This window comes from Anomalospiza imberbis, chromosome 2, assembly GCF_031753505.1.
Source record: "Anomalospiza imberbis isolate Cuckoo-Finch-1a 21T00152 chromosome 2, ASM3175350v1, whole genome shotgun sequence".
Lineage (NCBI taxonomy): Eukaryota > Metazoa > Chordata > Aves > Passeriformes > Viduidae > Anomalospiza > Anomalospiza imberbis.
In genome coordinates, this window is record NC_089682.1 from 62171565 (window position 1) to 62195746 (window position 24182).

General features: G+C 39.6%; 1 protein-coding gene across 8 annotated transcripts in view; it reads right to left on the reverse strand.

Moving 5' to 3' along the window:
* Nucleotides 1-13362: 13362 nt before the first annotated feature.
* The window catches only part of GRIA4 (glutamate ionotropic receptor AMPA type subunit 4), a 211852-nt gene continuing 201032 nt past the window's right edge, over nucleotides 13363-24182 (reverse strand). Inside the window, exons 14-17 of one of the 8 annotated variants that reach the window (XM_068181402.1) lie at nucleotides 23477-23591; nucleotides 21087-21221; nucleotides 19566-19748; nucleotides 14353-14491 (exon numbers count right to left, since the gene is read on the reverse strand). In XM_068181402.1, the coding sequence (XP_068037503.1) occupies nucleotides 19614-19748; nucleotides 21087-21221; nucleotides 23477-23591 (385 nt within the window). In that variant the 3' untranslated portion in view covers nucleotides 14353-14491; nucleotides 19566-19613. Of the gene's footprint in view, nucleotides 14492-19565; nucleotides 19749-20973; nucleotides 21222-23476; nucleotides 23592-24182 lie in introns of those variants that run through there. The other 7 variants (XM_068181400.1, XM_068181404.1, XM_068181401.1 and 4 more) reach the window with 7 other exon arrangements.

Genomic DNA, 24182 nt, shown 5'->3' on the forward strand with positions numbered 1-24182 from the left:
ACTATCAGGAAGAGACCAAATTAACACTAGTAACTCCTAAGGAAATTTAAAGTACTTTCCCTATCAAATGACCAGGAGGACATCATTGGCTCAGATCCAAAGTCTACTAAGGGAAAAAAAATGCCTTTTTGAGAATGAAAAAAGAAAGGAAGAAGCAAGTCCCATTGTTAAGAAGTGACTATACTGGTTATTCAAACTGATTCTATGATACTGACATAAATGGATTTTGGTCTGAAATCATTCCTTCAAAAACAATGGGGAACTTCTGTGGTGAGACCTTCAGAAATTTAGTGGTACATCCAAGGAAAGGGAAATAATAAAACTGGAGGGACAGAAGGGAGCTGCTCGCATTAGTTGCATAGCAGATTTTCCTGATGGAATGTTTCTTGTCAAAGGCCTGGGCTATGGAAGTGTCCTGGGATGAGTGTCTGAGAAGAGTGAGCAGGTCCAGAGTTGTGACAGATACAGTTTATGTGGCATAATGCCATTGTTTAGACTTAATTATAATTTGACAGCTAAAATTAAATACCAGAAAGTAAACAAACAGGGAGCTTTGAGACTATATTTTCAGGTGCTTTTCTGACAGTGTCATTGTTTTTACAATGTAAATTCCACACTGATCTTATTAATCCTGCATTTTTATTAGAGATATTTTCTCTGGACTTATCTCTGCTCCTTTGTCATATTCAACCTGGAAATTTTAAATTAGTTTTGAAACCAGTGTAGTGAGGCAGGTAGTAAAACTGAAGTGTCCTGTTTAGATTTCCCAAACCTTGGGTGCAATGCCTACCAGGAAAGGTTTTGCCTGATATACAGATTTCTTTTATACTGGAGAAGGAAGGGAAATAAAAGGGACTGAGCAAAGGTAGGAACTTGTTTTAAACAAATACAGAAGGGAATTCTAGCAAGGTATTTGTGAGAATAAAAACCAAACACCTACAAAGTTTTTAAATTTAACATTTTTGGCTTGTTCCTTATTGAAATTTGACCTCCAGTGTAATTACTATCAACCTCTGCAGCCCTGAGAGATGTTGTTTCATAGGTGATGAGAATCTTCAGGGACAAATGGGTTTGCAAGAGCTGAGCATATTTGTGTCAGCAGCAGAAAGAATGTCCCAAATCAAGTCTCAGGTATTCCCCTACAATGGTTTCCCATACATCAGCACCCAAGTTTGACAACATCACCAAGCTGATCCAAGAGGGTTACAAATGGACAGACAGCTTTGTCACCATAATACCAGGCAGTTCATCTCCAGAAGCAAAACACAGAGGATTACTGAGGTGTGGTTTTCACTTTAAATAAAGGCTGATGTCAAGATTTACTGGTGTGGTCTGGGGCAGCCAGCACTGTTAGTGACTGTGGAATATTTTTCCCAGGGCTATACAAGAAATTTCAGTTTCAAACGGAGTCTGTTTGGTAAGTTTTAGCAGTTCTTATGTATTTGGCAAAAAAACCCCTCCAACCCACCAACCATGCTACTAATATATATGAAATACAGCAGCCAAAAAACTTTTTGTACTTTATTTTGTGTATGTGTGGGTATATAGGAAATCATCCAAAAAAAATCAAATTAAGAAATGCATCACCAATTATCAAATATACATAAATTAATCTTTTCTGCCTGAAATACCAGTTCAGGGGACATATTCACCTACTCATCACATTTCCCACTGCAATTAACAGAACAAGACTGTCGGCCGCAAGGAGTAGGCAGGGAAAAAGCCACCACATGTTCACTGCGGCATGTGATAATAGCTCACTGCTGAGTGTGGTTGGGCTCTCATCCCACCTTGTCCTCCCTCCGACAGTCTGTGACTGCCTTGGGATTTGGCCAGTTGCTGCAGGATCAGCTCTGGAGGGGTAAACTTGTCCTAGGGTTCCTGGATGGGAGCTTGGCTTCATTCTTCTCTTCCCTGAGTGTCCATCCAAGGCTGGTGGCTGTGGTGGAGTCTGGGCGGTGCCCTCATTTACTGCTTTTGGAGGGAGAGGCGGCAGCAGGTAGGAGCATCTCTCCATTTGGGTCATTGCTGGGACAGCAAACCTTCCACGTCCCTGAAGAGAGGTCAGGCAGATCTACAGCTATAACCAGGCAAGGCAGAGCTTTCTGTCTTCAACTGCACATGTCTGAATGGATCTCTCGTGGCTGCAGAGAGATTTCCATTCCTCTCCCCGAAGTGGTCTCTGATTGACAAAGCTTTTAGGAGTATGAAATATGGCTAATTAAAGCATTGTGCTGACACAGCCCAAGGGTGCATGTATCAAGAGCTGCTCCATGTTGAAAAAAAATGCTGTACAATCAGCTATTTAAATAATAGATCAATTTAATTTATCTGAGAGAACATGTCATGACAACATAACTTGATTAAGGTCTAGAAATATCTACATGGGAGGTTTCAGAGGGTAGGATATTCTAGCACATAAAGGCAAAACAACACAATCAAATTCCTGGATACAGAAGGTAGCTGTGTTTAACCTTGAAAAAAGTTAAGGTTTAAGTCAGTTCTGAGTGGCATTTCAAAGCCCAGCACCAGCACAGGAGGTGCTATGGGCTGTCACAAATGTGCCCTCCAGTGAGATGCTTGTCATTTTCCCTTCTCCACTGTAGCCCTGTGAATCTCTGAAAAGAGCAATTTGGGATTGCCCAAATTGTCCTTGCTAATAAATGATCAAGGTCTAAGTACCTCAAGAAGATAGACACCCCAGGTGGTAGGTGGGTATCATGAGATGGAGTCAGCTTGTACCACACAAAAAATTAGCTTGTGAAACCAAGTGACCAGCCTACACCCCAGTGTTTCTTCCCTAATATCTTTATATAGTATAAATTATATTGTATGCTGGTAGATGCTCCTTATGTCCTTGCAATCCGGCCATTATGATGTCTTTTTCCGAAATAAGCACCAGGAAAGAGCAACTGCTTAGGCTTTATAGTTTAGTGGTGGACTTGGAAGTATTAGGTTTACCGTTAGATTCACCAATCTTGAAGGCCTTTTCCAGCCAAAATGATTCTATGATTAATTTGCAACAGTTTGCATTTACTCTGCTACAAATGTTTGCTCCCTTCAGTAATGATAACCACCTTAGCACTGCATCTATCACACATCTCCTTTTCTCTGCCGGGACTTTGCTATAGCTGCTCTCCCCATTTCTTTGCCTCTATGCTTTTCCTTAAATGTCTTTTAGAAATTAAACTATCTCTCTTTCCTGTATATAGGGAACTGACAGTAGAAATCCAGGCAACTACACGTGGATCTTGCAATATGGGGGTTCTCTTAGTGAAAGAGATTTGGGAAATATAGGTCATGGAAGGTCATGAAAGGAGCTGAGAGAGCCAAGGGGCTGTGGGGAAGCCGGGCATTATAAGGAGCAACTGTTTAATATATGCTCTCATCCTTTTAAAACTAATCATTTACTAGGTATGAATAATCCTTGGTGAAGAATGCCAGCTCCCCACTGGGATGGACCAATCAGGATCTGTGGGTGTGCTGTTGACTCCTAAATTTTGTGTATGATCAGCACCTTAAACTGCACCCTCCACATAATCTCCCAGCACACATTGCTGTATCACATGCTAAGCATAAACCTCCTGCTCAGCAACCTGTTCCTTCTGTCCCAGGAAAGGTGTTGCTTCCCTCATCTTTGTGACTCATTGCTGCCACATTGGCTGCAAAGGGTTCAAAAGTCAGAAAATCCCACTTATGGAGTGTACTTTTAAGAACAGCTCCAAAGTCTCATGTCAGCCAGTTCTGCTGCCTTTTTCTCTTTAGTTCACTGGGTAGGATCTGCTTGGCCACAAAACAACTGTTTCTATCTACATTGTCCATTCAAGGAGCAATGCTGCTTCATGTTGAAGAGCCAGTGACAGGAAGGAAACAGTCCTCCACTGAAAAATGTTTAGAGAATATAATTTAACTTGCAAGAAGCTCAAGGCCATTGCAAGTTTCTGTACCAACCCCCACTGAGAGCTAGGACATCCCATCTCAGTGTTAGATCAGGTTGCTCAGAACCACATCCAGCAACTTTTAATTACCCCTGAGAATGGAGTCTCCACAGTCCCTCTTAGCAGCCTGTCTCCATGTTTGACCAATCTTTTTGTAAAAATTTTGTTTACAATTGTCTAACTTGGATTTCTGCTGTTGTTACTTCTCTCCATGTCCATGGAGATGTCCATGTCATGTCCTTTCTTGGCCTGTATTTCCCCTTCAAGCCTTTGTACACACTCTTGACTTGGTGTTTCCGGAGATGCTCTCTCTTTCCTTGGAACAATCTCCCACTGGATTTGTTCTAACAAGATGTTTGGATTTCTGCTTGACCATGAGGACCAACTCAGTACAAAAGATTTAGACTTTCTATGACTCATTCCAAGGACTTTCTCCAAGTACTGTCCAGTTTTGAGAATACTGCTAGAATTCTTCCTTTGTTTTTGTTTCAATTGCACATTTTCTGTTTGACATTAATGGTAGCTGGAACTGTGGGGTTTGGCATTTTTTCTTTTTTTTTTTTTGAGGGCTGACACTGGGCTTCCCATTGACTGAAATGGTGCTCAGTGGCATGTGCTGATTCCCTATACAATTTCAATACCACAGTTGGAAAATGTACAAATCTTTTTCTTTCCTCTTCTTTCTTCTAACAAAGAACATAAGAAAGGATGTTCTAGAAAGGGACATTTCTTTGTCTTAGCATCATTTTACTGAATAAATGGGGTTTTTATGTATTTATCAGAGAGCTAATTAAAAAACAGAAGATAAAATTTTCTGATTGATGACTTCATACCATGAAAGAAAGAAATACTATTCTGCCTAGAAATTACTTCTGTTTTCTAACTACTGGGAAACCCTTCTGATATATCAAATTTACTAAAATGTAGTGTTTATCCCTTTGTACAAGCTTACTGTATGGGTATAAATCTTATTTTTCTAAGGGATATTAAAGTAAATGGACTGAAGAAGTACTGTTGAAATATTTCTCTTCTTTCAGCTGTAAATTTGGTCAGAGGGAAATTAGGATATTTGGCATTTTATACACAGAGAAGCTTTAAGTTTGCAAAGCTTCATCTCTCTTTCTTCTTCAAAGCCAAACTCATAAACAAAGGAACTGTTCCCAAACTGTCACCATGTCACTCAGTTTCATGAAGTCACCACATCACTTCTATTGTTATAACAACTTACTGTCATCTGTTGCTGATGCCTCAAAACCATTTAATGACCATAATTTTGAAAATAACTCTGAAGTGATGATTTTAAATGCAGTTTTTCTGAAATGTTTTGCAGAAAATCTCTGTTTTAATAAGAAAACTTTATAATGAAGAATTATTTTATTAAATATTAATAGCACTGGTAATTTGTGATAATAAAATCACATTTCTCACTATTAAAACTTATTTTTCCATTTTGTTCTCCCTTGTTATTTTCTATTTCATATGAAATGTTGAAAAGTTTTATATGAACTTAAGATTTTGAATAAATAGTTTAGAAAAATGGAATGCAATTTAAGATAGACAAATGTAAAACTGTACACTTAAGTAGGAGTAATCCACATCAGAAATGCAGAATGAAGGCTGAGTGGCTCTGTAGCTTTACTGCAAAAAGTCAGGAAGAAGATGCACCAACACCCTCCTACTCCTGCAGTTAAAAAAAATAAATTAGGAATTCTGTCTGCAATGAGCATGGAAAGGAATCTTGCTTTTATTGTGACCATTCATCAGGCTGGACTTGGAGGAGGCTTTCAAATGGGACTTCACGATTGATTTGGTTCAGTTGGAAAGAATCCCAGGGACACCAGTGTAACCAGTCTGAGGTTTAGAAATTAGTCTAAGGTTAGCTGTCATGCAGAGCTGTAGGTATGATACTGCCTTGCAAGGGGGGCCTGTGTGCTGATAAGATCACAACCTTTATCATCCTGGCACAAAGAATAGCTGTAAGAGTGGAAGAAACTCCAGTGGGTGGGAGAAAGCCTTGGGGCTTGATGTAGGTGAGCAAAGGTGGAAAAGCTCAGGGCAGTGAAAGAAATTTATGACCAAGTGGTCATCCAGGCTTTGGCAGAAGGAGCTGGAGCATGGCAGGAACATGCTGGAGACCAGAGCTGTAGTGGGGCTTGAAATAAGGAAAGAAATCTAAGAGAGTGTGGGAGAGTATGTAAAGAGGAGAGGCAGCCAAACAGCAACCAGTAGAGCAGGTTCACAACTCACTCATTCAAATTTCCATCAATCCCTTTCCTGCTCACCAGGTACAGCCCACTGATGCTTGACAGGGCAGAATTCTAGCCTAGAATTTCACAAACAAGGAAAAAGGCCAAAGTGGCTCAGCAGGGAGGGAAAAGAAGAAAGTGTGGGACCAGAAGTAGGACCTGAAACAAAGCACCTCAGAAAAGGTCTTTCTGCTCCTCTTGTTTGCTGATCCACAAGTGGCCAGATGAGCATCCCACAAAATGACATGTCCCTGGACTGTGGATTGTGACTATTACTGAGACTCATAACAAGATGAGACAGTATGACTGGTTTGGGTGAACTTCATGCTGATGGAAAATCAAAAGCCTGTGTTGCCTTGTGGGAATAAAATCAGCCAAGAGCTTTTTTCAGGTTGACCCCAAATTGCTAGTGCTCTGTGACCACACACAGTCCCCTTTGCATGCTTCAGAAAACAGCATGGTTACAACAATGCTGAGTGAAAGCATCAGCCAATTTCCTCTTTGGGTCAGGACTCCTATGATTTATCTGTAGAAACATCCTACAGAATTTGCCAAAAATAGGAAGAATGGATTCATGCTTGTCAGTTTCTTTTTCGTAGGTTAATTTAATGTCACAGTGGCTCTTGGTTTTCAGTTCCTAACAGAGGATGTGATAATCAGGTGGACAGGTCTGAATGCATGGAAAGTATATCAGCATGATGGACCAAATCCTATCAGTTGTGCTTGCTAGTGGCTCCAATGTCTTCCAGCCTTCTCTCAGGCTTTGCATGCCCCTGTGACCAAATATAATGGGAGGAAAATAATGCAGCTGCATTTCCACATCACCTTCTTGCCTTCCAAGCACTGAGGAACCTGTCTGAAAGCAGTGACCTTAACTGCACTCTCTCTCCTGAAACAGATTCTGTTTGATCGGGAGAAAGAGGAGACAGGTTAGAAGTTGTGCCCGCATGCTTAAAAGAAACCTCCCCTTCTGTTCAGGAACTCTGAAGGAATTTCAGACTCAATTGCATCACTCTTGCCACTTCAAAGCCTTCAGCGAATGATCACACACTTGGAAAATATCAAACCTAACTGAACCTGACATGGTTATCAGTGTAACTCAACCTGTTTGACAGTCTCCTTCCTCAGGGTTCCTCCTTGTACTCAGAAATGTCTCTGGGGAAAGAGCAGGCATTTCTTCCCAATTATCCCAGAGTGATAATTGCTTATTTTAAAAGAAAGCTCCCCTTTACATTTTCCGTGGGAATGATGTGATTCAGTGGTTCATACAGTGACTTCATTTTTTTGCTTTGTGTTAGAATTAGTTTAAAATACTTTGTAAATGAAGAAATGAAGTCTTACATCTAGTCTTTATATAAAATATGTCCTTTTCATGTATTTTCAATTTCTTTGTTATCATCCTAGATCTGACTCATGGAATAGTTCCTATGGTGAGGATGAAAACCAGTCTGCCCCTGGCTTGGGTTTCTTCTGTAGACATTCCACTTGGTGTGAAGAAATAAGCATTAATAGAGTAACATGAAAATGGAAATTTCTGTATTACCTACAGTTAACTCACTTGAGGTGTAGGAAATACAGGCTCAAGTTCCAGCTGTGATGAAAATGTACCTAGTGAAATGCAGAGAGAGTGCCTCAGGCTGCACTGACCCGCCTTCAGCCCTCTTGATCCAAAATGTCATGCCTGAGGTTTGCTGAAGATGCACTTACCACTAGGGTATTATCTCCTCACCTCCTCTCACCTCTCCTTTGAGAATTCACATTTTGGGGCATCTAGCTGCTGCTGTAACCAGGGTTCCCACCAGCTTACCAGTGGCTTATATTAATTAAATGGCAATTTGAACATAACGGGTACCAAGCAACAAAATCTTTTGGAGCTGGGGGAAAGCAGTCATTGCTAGAGGCTAGTGGTATCTCAATAGCAGCTGTGAGAGCAGCAGGGAGTCCAAAGTTGTGTGTTTACACACAACAGAGTGGCTAGCAAGCAACCTCTGGCATCAGGTAGCGTGTAGCTGAAGGTAGTAAGCATTCAGTTTGGAAGCGATGGCAGCAACTCCATCCTTGTGTGCCTGTGTCACTGGCACTGTGATCAGAGCTTGTCTCACTGATGCTGCAAACATGCCAGACTCACTCAATTTCACAGTGTGCTGGCTGGACTTGGGTCCCCATGAGGAGGAGCCATCTGCCCAAGTGTGGGCACCTGCACTGTAAATGTCAGCTATTGAATGAGTCATTCTTGGTTGTCTTCACCAACGAAACTCAGAAAAGATTGTTTGGGCATAACTATCCCACCCACAAAGCATTGTCTAAAACAATTATTTATACTACATCCTACAAGTTTCTAGACAGTTAATCTGGAGATGTTTAAAGTCAGTAAGTGACATCCTGAATATCAGATGTTCTCAGAATCTCAGAATGCCATTGCATTTTCTATAGGCTTTCCAGCAGTTATTTCTTAATCCTTGTGATGGAACTTTTAAAATATGATTTTTTTTTGTAGAATATTGATTCTGTCCTTTAGACAAAAAGGCATTTTTTTTTTCTTAAAGTTGTTTTAGAAATGTCAGGGAACTTCCAGCAATTGACAGTATTGCAGGTAGCTGGAATATAAAAGGGAAGAAGGGAAGACACCACCTCTTTTATGTATTTATGGATTTAATGATTGCTGTAGTGTTTAGAAAGACTCTTTTAATAGAATTACTGGATTTAAACTGATGCAGTCTTATGACTTCCAAATTCTCCACATCTTCTACACAGTTACACCAAAATACGTTTAAAAGTCCCACCAGATCGGATCTTTCCATCCACACTAGTGGTTACATTTTTACACCATTATGCATGGATTTCAACAATTAGTATCAGGAAAATGGCCAGGTAGAATCAGGGCCTTAGCACGGGAATCCTTACGAAAACAGCTAAAATACACAAAACCTTGAAAAGTAATAGAATTGTTTTTCCAGGACTTAGGAAAAAGTGTAATTTATCTTACAGCACTTGAAAGTCCACTTCAACAGTTTAGCCTTGTTAAAGGTCTTTGAAATTCTTAGAGATACAAAAATCTAAAAAGACAATCAGGGTCTGGCCTTTAGAACTTTATAGTATTTGGTGCTAATGGAAGATGATGGATTGGTTAGCTAGGGGTGTGAATCCTTGCTTTAGCCATAAGGAAAGACTGACAACAGGGCACACTTCTCTGAAGTGTGATGATAACATGCCTTAGTCCCCTAATACATCCAGATTCTGAGCTCAGCAACACAAATGATAATGCACATCTTCATTTAGGTAAGCAGCTTGGGATATGTGCTGCAGCTTTTGAATCTACTCTCAATGCAGAATAACAACAAAAAATTAAGAAAATTTTGACCTTAGGAAAATATTGAGGGTGGTGCGAACTTCTGAAGAGGTTGCCCAGAGAAGTTATGCATTTTCAACACTGGAGATGCTAAAATTATGATAGAATAACATTGAGAAACCTCTTAAGCTTTGAAATTGGATCTAACTTTAAAGCTGAATCTACTTTAAATGGATTTTTGAAGGAGCTAACCTCCAGAAATCCCTTCTAGTCTAAATTATTTCATGTTTCCTATTTACTGGTTTCAGCTTGCCTGACCTTACATTTAATGCAACCGTTATGAAATCAGTAAGTTATTTGGAATCTGTGGCACTCCTCTCACTTAGAAAAGGAAGTGGCTCTAAATTTCTATTTATAATTCCACTGGTGACTTCTTACCCTTAGACATTTTAGCTGAAGCTAAACTTGTTGTTGCATACCAATTACACATTTTGTGGTAACAGTGTTAATTAATCCATGTCTACAACAAATCTCTGCAGCTCCTTGCAGGCTGCCTTTCTTTTCTTGTTTTCAGCATTAGTGTAGTAGGTAAATTCTGCAGGTTGAGAGCTTTAGGAGGTCCCTTTTGCTGTAATTTTCTAATCATGGATGAAAGTATGCTTACACTGAATATTAAAAAATACTTGTTCTTTATTCTGACATCCTATCAGATTTGTTATTACAGAATTATTAAGCAACAGAGGTGAAAAGTGTCACTGCCCTCCTTTACCACATGCAATGATTACAACCAGTTGTATAAAGCTATACTTCTTTCCCCAGGCTCTGTTCTCAATTGCACCGAGACAAGTTCAATTCAGAACATGTACATTCAGTTCCCAGAATAGTCCTAGATGAAATTCAACAATAACAAGTGGTTGCATAAAACTAATTCTGCATGTGAGGCTATCAGGCAACCCAGCAAGTCTGTACTGATTTTAAATTTAATAGGTATTTAATAGAATACATAACCAGTGTGGGAGGGTTTAATGTGTAGGACAAGAAGCTAATAAAACAGTGAATGTCAAAGCAGGCTGGTCCTATATTACGATTCACCTCAGCTCAGAAAACTTATTTTGCAGATGAGTCTAATATTGTTGTTAATGTTAATAATTGCTCTTGATTACATTGAAACTGAAATTATTTTAGAAGCAGATAAATGCTGATATTATTCAGTTCATCATTAAGACAGCTAAATTTAGAAATCTGTAGGAAAATTATGTGTCTGAATTCTTTTCATACTCCATGGAGATCTAGTCAATGGAGGCTTGAAAAGAACTCATCTATAGAGACTGGGACACAATTCATTTACTCTCCCACAGGTAGTATTTGAGATGCCTTGGGCCATCTGAGACATCTGCACAGGGGTCCCTTATCTTCTCCAGACTGAACCCAAACTCTCTCAGTCAGTCTTCACAGGAGAGGTGTTCCAGACCTGTGATACACTTAGAAGCTCTCCTCTGGACTCACTCCAGCAGGTCCCTGTCCTCCCTGTGCTGGGACCCCAGAGCTGATGCAGCCCTGCAGGTGGGGGCTGAGCAGAGCAGAGGGGCAGAATCCCCTCCCTGGCTGTGCTGCCCACCAGTGGATGCAGCCCAGGACACCACTGGCTCTCTGGGCTGTGAGAGCACATTGCTGAGACATGTCAAGCTGGTCATCCACCAGCACCCCCCTGTCTTTCTTCTCAGGGCTGCTCTCTATGGTCACAGCATATGCAGCAGCTACCCTCTTGGAGTAAGACAAAAGAGTGAGTCACTGTGAAGACAGCAGACAAACACCCTGAGATTGCTTTCTCAACCACTTGAGCTGTAGGGCAACTCTCCCTGCTGTAGCATTTTCCTAGCTAGATTTTTTCCTTTTTTTTTTTTTTTCTTAAAATATTTTATCTGCATATGACAGGGATCCTGAAAGTGAGAGCATCTTCTTTACCTCAGCTGACCAGGCATTCCCTTGGCAAGCACAAGGCTTGGAAATGGTAAGAGAATGTGGTGATCCCCCACTGTGGCTGCTGGCCACATGGCCTTAGTGGGTCACGCCACTCCACGGCTATGCAGCCCGGTGGCTGCACTGCTTATGCTGCTCAATTCTGAATCCTTCTTGGTGCATGCCTACCGACACTGGGCTTCTCAAAGGACTTGGATGCCTCATTGCCAAGTGGAAATCTGACTTAGGGAATTAACAATGAGCTCCATGGACCAACATTCCTAACAGCAGCGATGGACTGTTTGCTGAAAGTAGAAAATAAATATAATGTGTTAAAGAGACAGGGGAGTGTATAAGAGTAACACTGGAAGACAGTAAATATCCCAAGACAGCCCTGGCACTGCTCACAGTCATGGACAAAGAAGGGATGAAGACGAGATCCTGGAAAAACAGACAGACACAGTAAAACAAAACAGACAGCATTCTTCATACTCAGGCTCTCAATCTGTTTAGCCTCTAATATGTTACTTTGTGAAAAATGGAGGCAAACGATTTTTTTTTTTTAAGACAAACTCAGAACCAACCCACTCAGAAGCTGTTTTTTAAATATAGCTGTAAAAAGAAGGGAGCTTCCAGGTTTACTCAAAAAGAGAAAAACAAGATAACTCACCTAACCTAGCCAAAGAAACACAGAGCAATTCACAGTAACTCATGAGTGTGCTAAACGTGCCAGTAAAACATGGATACAAAGTAACACTGGTCACAGTGATTCATTGCAGTGTTATCAGTCTTTTTATCTAAGAACCCTGCACACACTGTAGTTATTATGCCTGAGGGGTAAGCATCACCTTATTTTCATGTTTGCCTGCACTGCCAAGCTCTGTATAAGAATTGGTCTCCACCAGCCTATGGTAAGGTTAGTGGAAGGATTTAGGCTCTTGCTGCTGTGGTTCAGCTGTCTGATATTTTAAGGTCTACTTTAAGATGAAGTCATTCACTCATTCTTTATTTCTCCCCAGTAGCTATAAAGGGTCTCTATAGAGTATTTGAGGCAAGGAACTCGTATTTATGTTGTCTATATCTGGAGTGAAACTGAGCCCTGCTTTGCAACTCTGCCTGTCTGTGTCAGACAGCAGGAGCATCAGCTCAGCAGTGTCTGGTTGCCGTTTTTGGCAGTAGCTGGGGGTTGGTCCTTGCTGGGCAGCTTTGGGCTCCACCTGGGGCCCACTCTTTGCCCCATGAGAGCCCTGGGATCTGAGAGAAGCACCAGCTCCAGGCTTATGGGCCTGGGAAACTCAGGAGCTATGATTACTCCAAGTCTGAATTCACTTGCAGTCTGGGCTCTGGCACATGGTTGTTGCACTGGTGGCAATACTCTGGATTTGGACACCACTGCCAGGCCTTGTGAGGCCAAGGAGAATGACCATCACAGAACAGACTTGCTGTAACTTCGCAACTACAGACGTGCCTGCTCTTGTTGACATCTGGCTTTTATTCAAATTGTGGCTGTTAGTCTTTCCCAGGCACTGATAGGCTGGGGGATGAAAAGTGAGGCTCCTGGACACCAAGCAGGCTGCATCTATCATCTATCACATCAGTCTCAAGAACTGTCATTTTTACTTCCTTGCTCCCTGGCATCTCTTTCCTTGACCTACCCAGACGACAAACACTAGCACTAAATGGTTCCCTAACACTTCAAAAAGGTTTTTAGTAGCTAGTACTAAAATACCTAGTGAATAATCATGACAATTCTTTAGCTGCTCAGAGTCCTTCCTCCCTATTTGAGTCCTTTAAAAGCACTTTAGAAATGTGTGGGGACTCAGACTGACTCTGACAATATTCTGAGTCCTGCTGTAAGAAATGAACAGCCCTTTTCTATTTTCCAGGAGGCATCCCTAATGACCAGAAAACAACTCAAGCTCTGTCAATATTATAAGAACAATTGTTGTTTTATTCTTTTTGGTGGGTACAAAAACCACAGTTTCTTACACAGAACAAGATTATAAATAATATCTGTAACATGAGTGACCCGTAGTCTCTTTTGATTCTACACTGCAGACTGATGAAGTACTCTAAACATTTTATCATTTTGTTTCTTGTATTAGACAGATGCAAATCTGTGGAACATGGAATGATGGAACAGAATGAAGGTAACAGCAAACAAGAGGATGACCAACAACTTTTATAAAAAAAAATTCTCTGAATTTTATTACAGTGATGGCATTTTATATCAATTATTGCAATGATTTTCCCCTAAGATGGTTAGAAAAAGAATTGTGTTGTCCTCTACTGAATTTACATCAGTTAAAAAGCAAGCATGTTTCAATATTTCTCTTTTTCCAAAGAAAATGTAAATAATTTCTTTATTTTTTTTCACAGGATTTACATATTTATTATTTTTTATCACAGTTTAGTGATTCATTTCTACAGCTGAACAGCTGAGTATTCTTTCATTGTATATATTGATGTTCTGGAGACACAGGTTAGCATGTTCATTGACTTCTATAGCTATTTTTCTCTCATTGTCAAGACAAAGACCAAAATGATGTCCTTTCTGAGCATGTTCTTCACAGTTTAATGCGCTAAATTGGCAAGTCTTATTAGTTTTAAGTCCACTCAAGTGAAATTTGTTGCTGTTAATACACCCTTCCCAGCCCCCTCCCCCCAACAAAACTAAATTATGAATTTTCCTGATATAAAATCTGAGTTTGGGTTTCCGAGCTGAGCTCATGCACACATTGTTGCTGATGATGTCTGGCGCATTTGGACGTACTTCCCTTTCTCAGCCAAATTATTAGTTCATCAATGACACTCCCATGTCGTTACAGTCTGTGCTGTGTTCCCATCAGTCACCAACACAGTTTGATTAAGGCACTCAATTATTTTTTTGGTTTTTATGGTAGGTCCGATGCAATTACAGCCAATCCTGAACTTTGTCTAATTGCAGCTCCAGTGTGCACGGCCTTCGGGCAGTCGGGAGTCAATACGCGTCCGTTTTCTCCCACGCTCCCTGTGATGGATAATCTGGCTTTGTTTCTTATGGCTTCAGAAAAGGTAAGCTAGGTTTGAAGAAAAAGCAGAAGAGAGGAAAGTGTTATAATGTTTCTGTCCTTCAACCAACCAGGACACAGCAAACACCAAAATATTAAATTTTAGACATCTGCATTTTTTCATGTTAATGTTAAATATATAAATAGTAATCATCATAAATATAATGCATAGCACTTAAGTCTACAGGGGAAAAAAAGACTAGTAATTCTGAGGGTAAATTTCATTACAATAAATTGCTACTGATTTAAATATAAAATCTGAATTTGATAATGAAATTAACTGAAGAGGTAATACCTTCATTTAAACTGCTTCAAACTAAATTTATATACAGTGAGAAGACCTTTTGGAACCTGAAAGCATTAGCATCTGTGAATAAAATCATGCACAGGTGTTTATAGTCTTTGACCTTCAACTAGGAATGCCAGGACTAAATATAACTACTGAAAATTGTTTATAAATTGCAATAACTATACCAGCTATCTAGCAATTCCGTCATACAAATCTAAAGAACTTATTTTCTCAATAGAAATATTTAGTATCAGGAAATCTGAGAACTCTCATCAAATCTCTTTCATATATATATATTTTCCTACAATTAGAGAAGGTGATAACTTTCAAAGAAAATGTAATTTATTGAGAGAAAATGCAGTTTTATACAGTTTTCTACATTATGTATAAATTTCCCATAAGAAGGTTTAAATTTTTGTTCCTTGAAAATCCTTAGCTTCTGCTAAATCAGAACAAAATATCTTGTTTAGGAAGTAAATTTCTCAGGCAAAAAAATCTGGATTTGTTAAAAGATTTATAGTTATGCTATCTAACTTTAGTCATCAAAAAATCAGTAGCTAAATCTAAAAATCTAATAGGGTTCTCTCAAGTGATTATAAAAAAAAAGCCAAGATGACTAGTTTAAAGTAAATGATTTCTAGATTACTAAAATTAGGGTGTCTAAGGTAAAAAAATGCAGCAAGGCATCCAAACTATAATACATTAAAAGAGATTTCAGAGAAAACTATGTTAAGATATTAATTAGTGTGGAAATCTGATTTCTAGTCAGAAGCTATGTAAATGGTATGCAGGGATGCAGTCTGAAATACTAATTGGGAAGAAAGGGAGATAGGAGCATTCACATAGGAGCAAAAGGATGACAAACATCATAAAATCATTTTGTTTGCTTTGTTACTAATCTGTACATTTTGAACTTTATCCCTCTGAGCCCAGTTTCTCCTTCTGAGGTAGCAGTGAAATCCTGAGCTGCTGTTTTATATGTGGAGTTTATTTTATATATGAATATCTAGGGATGAGGAAGAGCCCTTAAAACTCCCAAACATTTCCACTTCTGTGGAAATGCACTAGTCTAATATTACATCGTTATCAGTAGCTCCTTCAAAAAGTTGTCAAAAATACAGCGGCTGTTTGTGGCACAGTCAGAGCTTGGATTTAAAAACAGCTTTCCAAACCAATTGCCCTAAACACTTCGGTCCTCAAAAATACCCAAGTTCAGGAAAAGGCCTCAGCTTACAGAACTCATAATGGCATTCCCCTTACACTGGAAAACCTTGGCTTTGGTAAGGGACATCCTTTGAAACCTTTCCCTGCCACCACTGTACTTTGTGATAGGGACTGTCACCAAACACATCTTGATCTAAAACAACACCCAGATACAAAAAGTGCAGCAGAGGTGATGAGGAAGTGGGGAACTGGGCCTATACATTACCAAGAACTTCAATTACTTCCCAGCAGCAAATAAAAATCTCTACATTTGCAAAGCACCGGCACAATGCAGTGTGGTACAGGTCCACATGGTGCATGTCCTGAGTCCCACTGCAAATAGATACTGGTAACTGCAGAAATGCAGAGAACATGTTCTGGTCCACGGCAGAAAAAAACTAAAGGTGCTTTAGTGTGGGAGAGGGATGGCAGTCCAAACCAGATTAGAAAGCAAACTTGGGTGGAAAAGGGACAGCTTGTTCCAGATGGGTTAAATTTCCCAGAAAGTCATCACTGTGTACCAGAGTCTCTTCAGCACACTGATCAGCTATCTGTTCATGGCCATTCAGAGTTTCCCACTGGGAAAGCTGAGTAAGAGCGCTTAGATTTGTATGGGATATACAAGTTGTATGTAACTGTGCTAGCTCAGTCTAAATAACTTTCTGGCCATTGACAACACACTCAGGACAAAAAAAAAAACCAAAAAAAAAAAAACCCAAACAATAAAAGGGATCCGGGATAAATAAAAAAGATGAAAAAAGAGAACAACATTCTCTCGGTAGCCTTCCACAGAAGAACAGAAAAGCTGCAAGGAAACAATTCTTATCCTCAGTGCAAGACTAACAACAGCTCAGCAACACACCACAGGACAACTCAGACACTTACAAAGCCAGGAGGATCAGGTCAAACTTGTACTTGGGACAGTGCCATAAAGCCAAGTAACCAGGTAGGCATCTGCTCTGTGTTTTAAACTGTGTTACAGGTAACAAGCCAGGCTAATACTCTGCTTAACTGTGCTGCTACAACTTCAGAATTATGGCCTGGATGCAGAAACAGTTTCAGGAGTGGCTGGGATAAGAGGGAAAAGTCTCGGTATTTCCTGTGAATATTACCCAAATCATGAAAGTCTTCTTTCAGTAAGTATATGAGGTTAATAGTGATAATGTATTTTCAAATTTGTCATTAGTTTTGATTAGATTAGTTGTGAAATTAATCACATGAAAACACTGACTGCCCTGTTCCTAGAGGGGAAATGGGAATTTCGGAAAATTATATCCTCAGTCTGTTTAATACAAATATCCTAGCCTGTGTGTGTTCTTTTGTTGTTCAGGCTCCTCTAGTACTTGGGTCACATGTTGGGAGCTTTGGCACAAATATCTAAGGTGAACTTTTAATATATTTTTCTCTCTTCACTATGAAATTGGAAGTATACAAGTCAAAATAAGTACATTACACACTTACTGAGCCATCCTGTAGCACTTCACCTTTTTTTGTAGTTAATAGTAATAATGATGTTTTTCATTGCTTTTTGTAGTTTCATAATTATTTTCATTCATTAGTTATAAACAATAGCATGGGATGGGAGAGCAAGAGAAGGCAGCAGAGCTGGAAGCTGGTTCCTGAGCTTCATGGCCCACTGAGAAGACCATGAAGAGGTGGTGGTGGAGGCTGGCTGGATACTGGAACAACCCCGTCAAAAGCCTGTGGGTTTGGGGTGAGGAACTCAGCAGGGCTTTGCCTTAGAGCAGATGGACAGAAGGATGTTAAACTCCTCACTGCTCTCGGTTTCAGCTCTACTTGTACACTAAGGGCTTAATACGAATGGAAAACTGCTGCCTGGAGGAGGAGGAAAGGATTGTTCCCCCCTTAAGGAAAACTTTCTTCCCTCTCTTCAGCAGATGCAACTGCCTGCCAGTGCTTCTGAATGTCTTTATCCCACTCATATAGACTAGTCCATTATCATATAGACCAGTCCACACATACAGACTAGATCTTCATTTTCATTTTCAGCTGCCTTGCAGGCAGGGCGAACTTCCCTGAGGTAACTCATGTTTGACTGTATGAAACTAAAATAAAAATCAGGGTAATGAATATTAATTGTCAGGAGGGTTATTTAAGCTATTTTATATTAGTTTAAAACATAACATTAAAACTATTTGATGTTAGCTTAAAAAGTCAGATGTGTTGGTTACTCATGCAGGTTAGAACCACCAGGCATCTTTCCATATTAGCGAGTTTTCGTTCCAATACGATCTCTTTACTCCTTTGATTAAAAAAACAAAAAAAAAAGATATCAAAGTTTTCAAAATGTGTAAGACAGACATATTTCTGCAGAAATATGTGCAGCCATCATTGTGGGCTCTGTAATGCTGCCAGATAAACAGGGGTTTATGACTAGCATGTGTATGAACAGATGGCATAGTCCCCCTGCTCAGTGTGGCACACAGGCACCTCTCACTGCCAGTGTGGCCAGGAGAGGATGACTGGGCCTTGGCAGTCTCCCACATATGAGCATAAGCATTTTTATAAGAAGTTAACTTGAAATTTCTCAATTTCATGTAAATATTGCCAAAATAAATTTTTCATCCAAATAAGCAGAAAGAAGAATTTCAGAAGTCTAAATATTTGCTAAAAATCCTAGTGATTTTTTAAAAATTTTAAATGTCTAAACCCTAAATTGTTAATTATCAGAAGTTTTGACTGACCTAAAAATGAATTTTCAGTAAAATAAAATGCAATATTTTTGTATCTTTTTTTGTATTGTTTAAAATATATTTTTCCAATAGGAATTCATCCCTGTGTTACAACAAGTCCCACAGAAATCCAAACTTGACAGTAAAGTATTTATAATCTTTCCTTTAAATACAAAACTCAGTTAGCTCTGTTTTTTTATTATAAGAAAACACTAAGACAAAAAAAAAAATCCTGCAAGTATAATCAGTGTCTGTTGCAATGGAATAACAGAGCTGGGTGGCAACTGTGGGGATTGTCAAGTCATGCCATGCTTAGCATGCTCAGCCAATTTGGGTCAGGTCAGTCTTTGAATGAAAGCTTTTTTTTTTTTGTTTGTTTGTTTGCTTTTTTAAAGACTGTATTTTGAATGTATTGCACTCTGTAAACTTGATAATGAATATGTTTTCTGGGATTCTTACTTTTATACCAGCCTGGGGACACTCTCCGTTGTGAGCACATCACTAAAGAATTTAAAGGAAAAAAGCACACTTCACTTGCATTTTGCACAGTGACGTGCACAGGATTACTTCTTTTTAAGACCCTTATTACTGACAGTAGGGAGTGGACTTGGGAGATTAATATTAGCGTCTGGAAGTCTTGTTTTCCAGTTCACAGTAATGAACACTGGTCTATACTCTTGGAGTCTCCTTGGCACATAGCGTGCCTCACATTTTCTCTAGTGAACAAAGTGCATAGCTGACACTTTTTTTTTTTTAACGTGGGGAAATTGGCAGCTCTGTTACAATTAGAATATACCCATGACTCTTTCTAGAACAAGGAAGAAAAGAAAATCCCACAGAACAGTGTGTAGGGGTCAGTTTCCCAGCCAGCCCCCTCCCTCGCGCCCCGAGAACCCACCTATTCCTCGCAGCGCTCCAGCTATCATGCTCAAACAGCATTCTCTGCTCACTCTGTGTTTGCTCTGTACTGTATGGTTCGGTACTGTACGGGCTGTGCCTTTAGGCTGTAAGCTCCTCGGGACAGGGACCTGTTATGTGTCTGGCACACTTCACCTACTGTACAGCGCCGTCTACTCCAGCGCTATATAAATAATAAATAAAAAACAATAAATGCATCTCCAGTTGTTTCCTACAACTTTGTTTTTGTTTTTTTTTCCTAGGTGGCAACATAAGTACTGTATTATTTGTCTCATTTCCCTAAATCTGTGTTTTCTACTTCCACTATATAGGGATGGCTCAGGAAAATGTAGCTGAAGATAGTTGTTAACAGAGGAGACATGTGGCTTGCTATTTGCAAGGGCAAGGGAGCTCTAGCATGACCGGGTAGGGTGCTAGCTGCACATTCACTTACAAAGCAGCCAGCATAGCTTGGGAGCTACGTAAAAGTTATATTTAGAAGCTCAATTTGCTGCTGCATGCCATTTCCAAAGGTCATGGAGTTGATTTGTCTAATGATTAGTTGGCAAGATACTCACTGTACGGATGAGAGCAAGTACATTAGTAAACCATCCCTGCACACCTACTCAGGGGAGCTATGCAGGATGCAGCTTGGCCGCATCAGCGCTTCAGCCTCCAAAATCACTGCATGAATGTCTAAAATACACTAGTCTTGACCTAGGTAGGGGGGTTTGTTACTGAAAGCTGAGGATGGTAATCAAGGTCTATCCACTGGTTAGTGACTCTTTGTGACTATTATAGTGGGCAAAAGTTGACCTGAAGCAGGATATTGTGGGGAGAAAAAAAAAAAAAAAAGCCACACAATTAGCATAAAACATGTATCAAAGGGAGGGTGAACAGGGAGGGGGAGGGAGAGGAGGTAAAACAACATTTAGACTTCTTGTAACAGTGCCTTTTCTTCCATTAGGTTAACTATGGTTCAGTGATGTTGCCTATCCTAAATCTTGGTTACAGATAGGGCCAATATTGAATAATACAGGCTTGCAGCAATTTGTCGCTAGTAGAGTGCAAACCTTTCAGAAAATACACTTTCCAATCAGTTACTTAAAAACTGGCCCTCAGGATATATACTTTCTTATTTAAAATAATTGTCATCTCTCAACTGATTTGACAACTTTGAGTTGTTCAAAATGTATTTTTCATGTTAAAAATTCCTTGCAATGCAGATGTCTATTAGCAACATAGAATAATATGCTGTACATCTGCAGCCAAAAGAACTGAACCACTTTGCACTGAAGTTTTCCAAAATATAAAGCTCTGTTCAGAAGCAAGCACCACTAGACAGACATGTCACAACACTGCGTTACAAGATGCATCACCCACTCGCTGTAGTAGGCCCTAAGTCCTACCCCTAAATTTTAATACTTTCGGTTCCATATACGTTGTAACCTTCTCTATAAGTTGCTAAATTCTGGGTATTCTGCGAGGAAGTTGGGTTAAAAGTCTGTGCACTCTTTGCCACCTTCATTCGTTTCGCCTCTGCCCTGGACTTGTAACAGAACTCTATCAAAGCCACCAGCATTGCCAAGCCCAAGCCTCCAACCAGAATGTAGAAGACTCCAGCAACGTTGCTGAGACTCAAGGCACTCGTCTTGTCCTGGGAAAACAGAAGTGACACAGTTAACCCTGGAAAATGGATCCCAAGAAGCACAAAACACACATTAAAACATTAGAAATAGACAGGTAACAATGTTTAGCTGAAATTTAATGACAGTTGTTCACATACTTTAGCAAAATTTGACCTATCTGGATCTGTAAAATATATTTTAAGCAAATAGTTTTCCTGGTTGGCATAAAAAAATATTCTAAGTATATTGCCAACATATCAGGATGTCATTGCTTGCTTACTGCAAAGCATTACTTCCATTACATGGAGAATTAAACAATGACATGTCTAGTTCTATTTAGGGATATTTCAGCACTGATACTAAACTGCATTCATGTAAAGCTCTTCAGAAGCCTTGGAATCCAGAAATCTGTTTTATATCAGACAAGACTCTGCTTGACCTTTACAAAAACCAGTAATTGTACTTGTGATAGGCATTGCTGTTAATTTAAAAGATCCAGACTGAGCTTCTGATACTTCAATGACAGGCAAAAACAACATGTGAGGCTTAAGTTCTTTCTTTGAACAAACACTTCCTTTGAAAGTGCACAGTGTACCATACACATTGTGATATATTTGCCTCTTACCTATTATTGTATTTTGGTTTTATTTTACTATAGATACAGTTCTGGAACATGCCCATGGACTACTAAGCTCAGTAACAGTATACTTCTAAATATCAATTTATGCAATTTAACACATTTTTCATAATTTAGATAAAAATGAGGATTTTCTTTAAGCAAATTATTAAATATTCATCATTTTACAATCACCTTCTTGGGTGTATTGTATAAAATAACTATTCTACATTTCTCTATACTTCGCTGCTTAATTATGAACCACATTTTTTTTACTTGAAATCCATGTGCTTTTTCAGCATAGTTCTCAAGGAACTCTCTCAGGATTGACTTTGTATGCTACATTGTGTGCCTTAAAATACTTATAAAGCTTTATTCTTATGCAGACTATATAATCTTTAGCTAAAGTAAGGAGAGTATTTAACTTCTGATTGTAATCTCTTATGAAATTTTAACTTATGAAGACTGCAAAAAATGTGGATGTTTAATTTAAAGAGGCACTATTCATTGTGCAATCAGTAGATTAGCACAGTAAAGGTTCCCATGGATATACAGAGATGATTGGAGTTTATAGCTGGGCTCTGCTTTGTGCCTTTTTAGCATGCTAGGAAGAGCCTAAGTATCTTGGAAATGACTGTACCTCTGGTGGCAATTGCTAACCATGGTGCTTGCAAACAAGGAGGAGGCAGGACTGAGAAAGACCTGCCCTAATGTAGGTAATGGGTTGAGGCTTTCTCAGCTGTTATTTACAGTTACTTTGTCATCCTCTTAAATTATTTTCACTCCTTTTTTTCAAAGCATTTGCCAGAAAAAGCAAAATGTGTTGAAAGCTTGTTTCCCACATTAATTTTGTCAAGGCAAGTCTTGGGACATGCAGGCATCAAGCAGTCAGTGCCTGTCATTATTTCCTTTTAGCTGTGGCTGCAGAGGCTGACATGGAGTCAGGTACTGTGAAGAAATGTCAGACTCCTAAAATACAGGGCTGGCACTCACTGTGGTGTTTCCCAGTTGTCAGAAAATACCTGGTTCTGGGTCTGTCCCCGTAAAGAGAAGGAGCTGTCAGTTCTCTGGAGCTGCCAGGATTCCTGTTTGGGTATGGACTAGGATAAACACTGGAAACTGTAGAAACTATTAATTTTGAAGCCTTTCACTTCAAAGTTCAAGTTTTCATCTTTAAAGTTAAATTTTCCTTGGCCCTCAAGGAGCGAGGGACATCCCCAAAGGCTGCAAGACACCACCTTCCTGGCCAGCAATGAAAGGAAATCCTTTCTGCTAGCATTTCTTCTTCTCAGAAAACTGCTAAGGTAGGCCAGCTCCTAAAGAAGTTGTGAAGGGACATTTCCTAAGCAGTCAATGGCAAAACTCCATACCCTCCAGGAAAGAAGGAAACAACTAATCTAGCCTGCCTCTTCCAAATCCAAAAATCTGCTTTGTATTTCTTCAAGAGATGCTCTGAATATGTGGGATGATGTTTGGTGATTTATATCACTGAAGACTTTAAAATGCAATAGTGCTTCCTTAAATTAAAGTGCGGCCGCCAGCAAGATGGGCCAAAGTTGATTCATTCTGAGTCTACAGCTGCTTATTTCATTTCTATGTCATTTTGTTTATTACTTCCTCTACTGCTTTGTGAACACGATAGTTAGGTCCCGAACTGTAGCGACTGACCTTACTTCCAGAGTCCTTGGGTCCACATTCACCTTTATCGTACCACCATTTGTTTTTCAGCTTGTCTAAGACGCCTGCCTCACTGAGTTTCAAAACGGCAAGGTTTACAGGAGTTCTTCACGTGGAAAATAACATAAATAACATTATATATGTTATTTTATGTTATTCAAGTAAAACTACATAGAATCGCATTGCAAAGTGACAGAGCAGAGGCCACAGTGGGTGCTATGTCATGTACTGTTGGCCCAGGTTTAGAGACAGACATATGACCGGGACCTGCTCCATCGCTTTAGGTAACGGGCACATACTGCTGGGGAAGATTTGTAAATAAATAGTATGCAATTACTGTGAACCCAAAACTATTGGCTTACACATATTAACAACATACCCTTCAGAGATATATGTAAGACAACTGCATATGTGACTTAAGAAACATTAATTTGTGTTCCTTGCTTTCAATCTATTTTTAGTTTGCATGCATACAAACTAATAATATGATTTGGCCATAGGTATTTCATTTACTGCCCTCAAAATTATCCTGGCAAGAAAAGAAGATGTTTCCTGCAGTATGCTGCCCAAAACAATTTGGCACAGCCCTGTAATAGGAGGCCCGCATGCAAAGAACTTGGGGGGAGAGCTGCAAAGACCCCCTTATCCTCAGCTAAGAAGGACAGCTGGTCTTCCATTTTAATTTCCTGTTTCAACA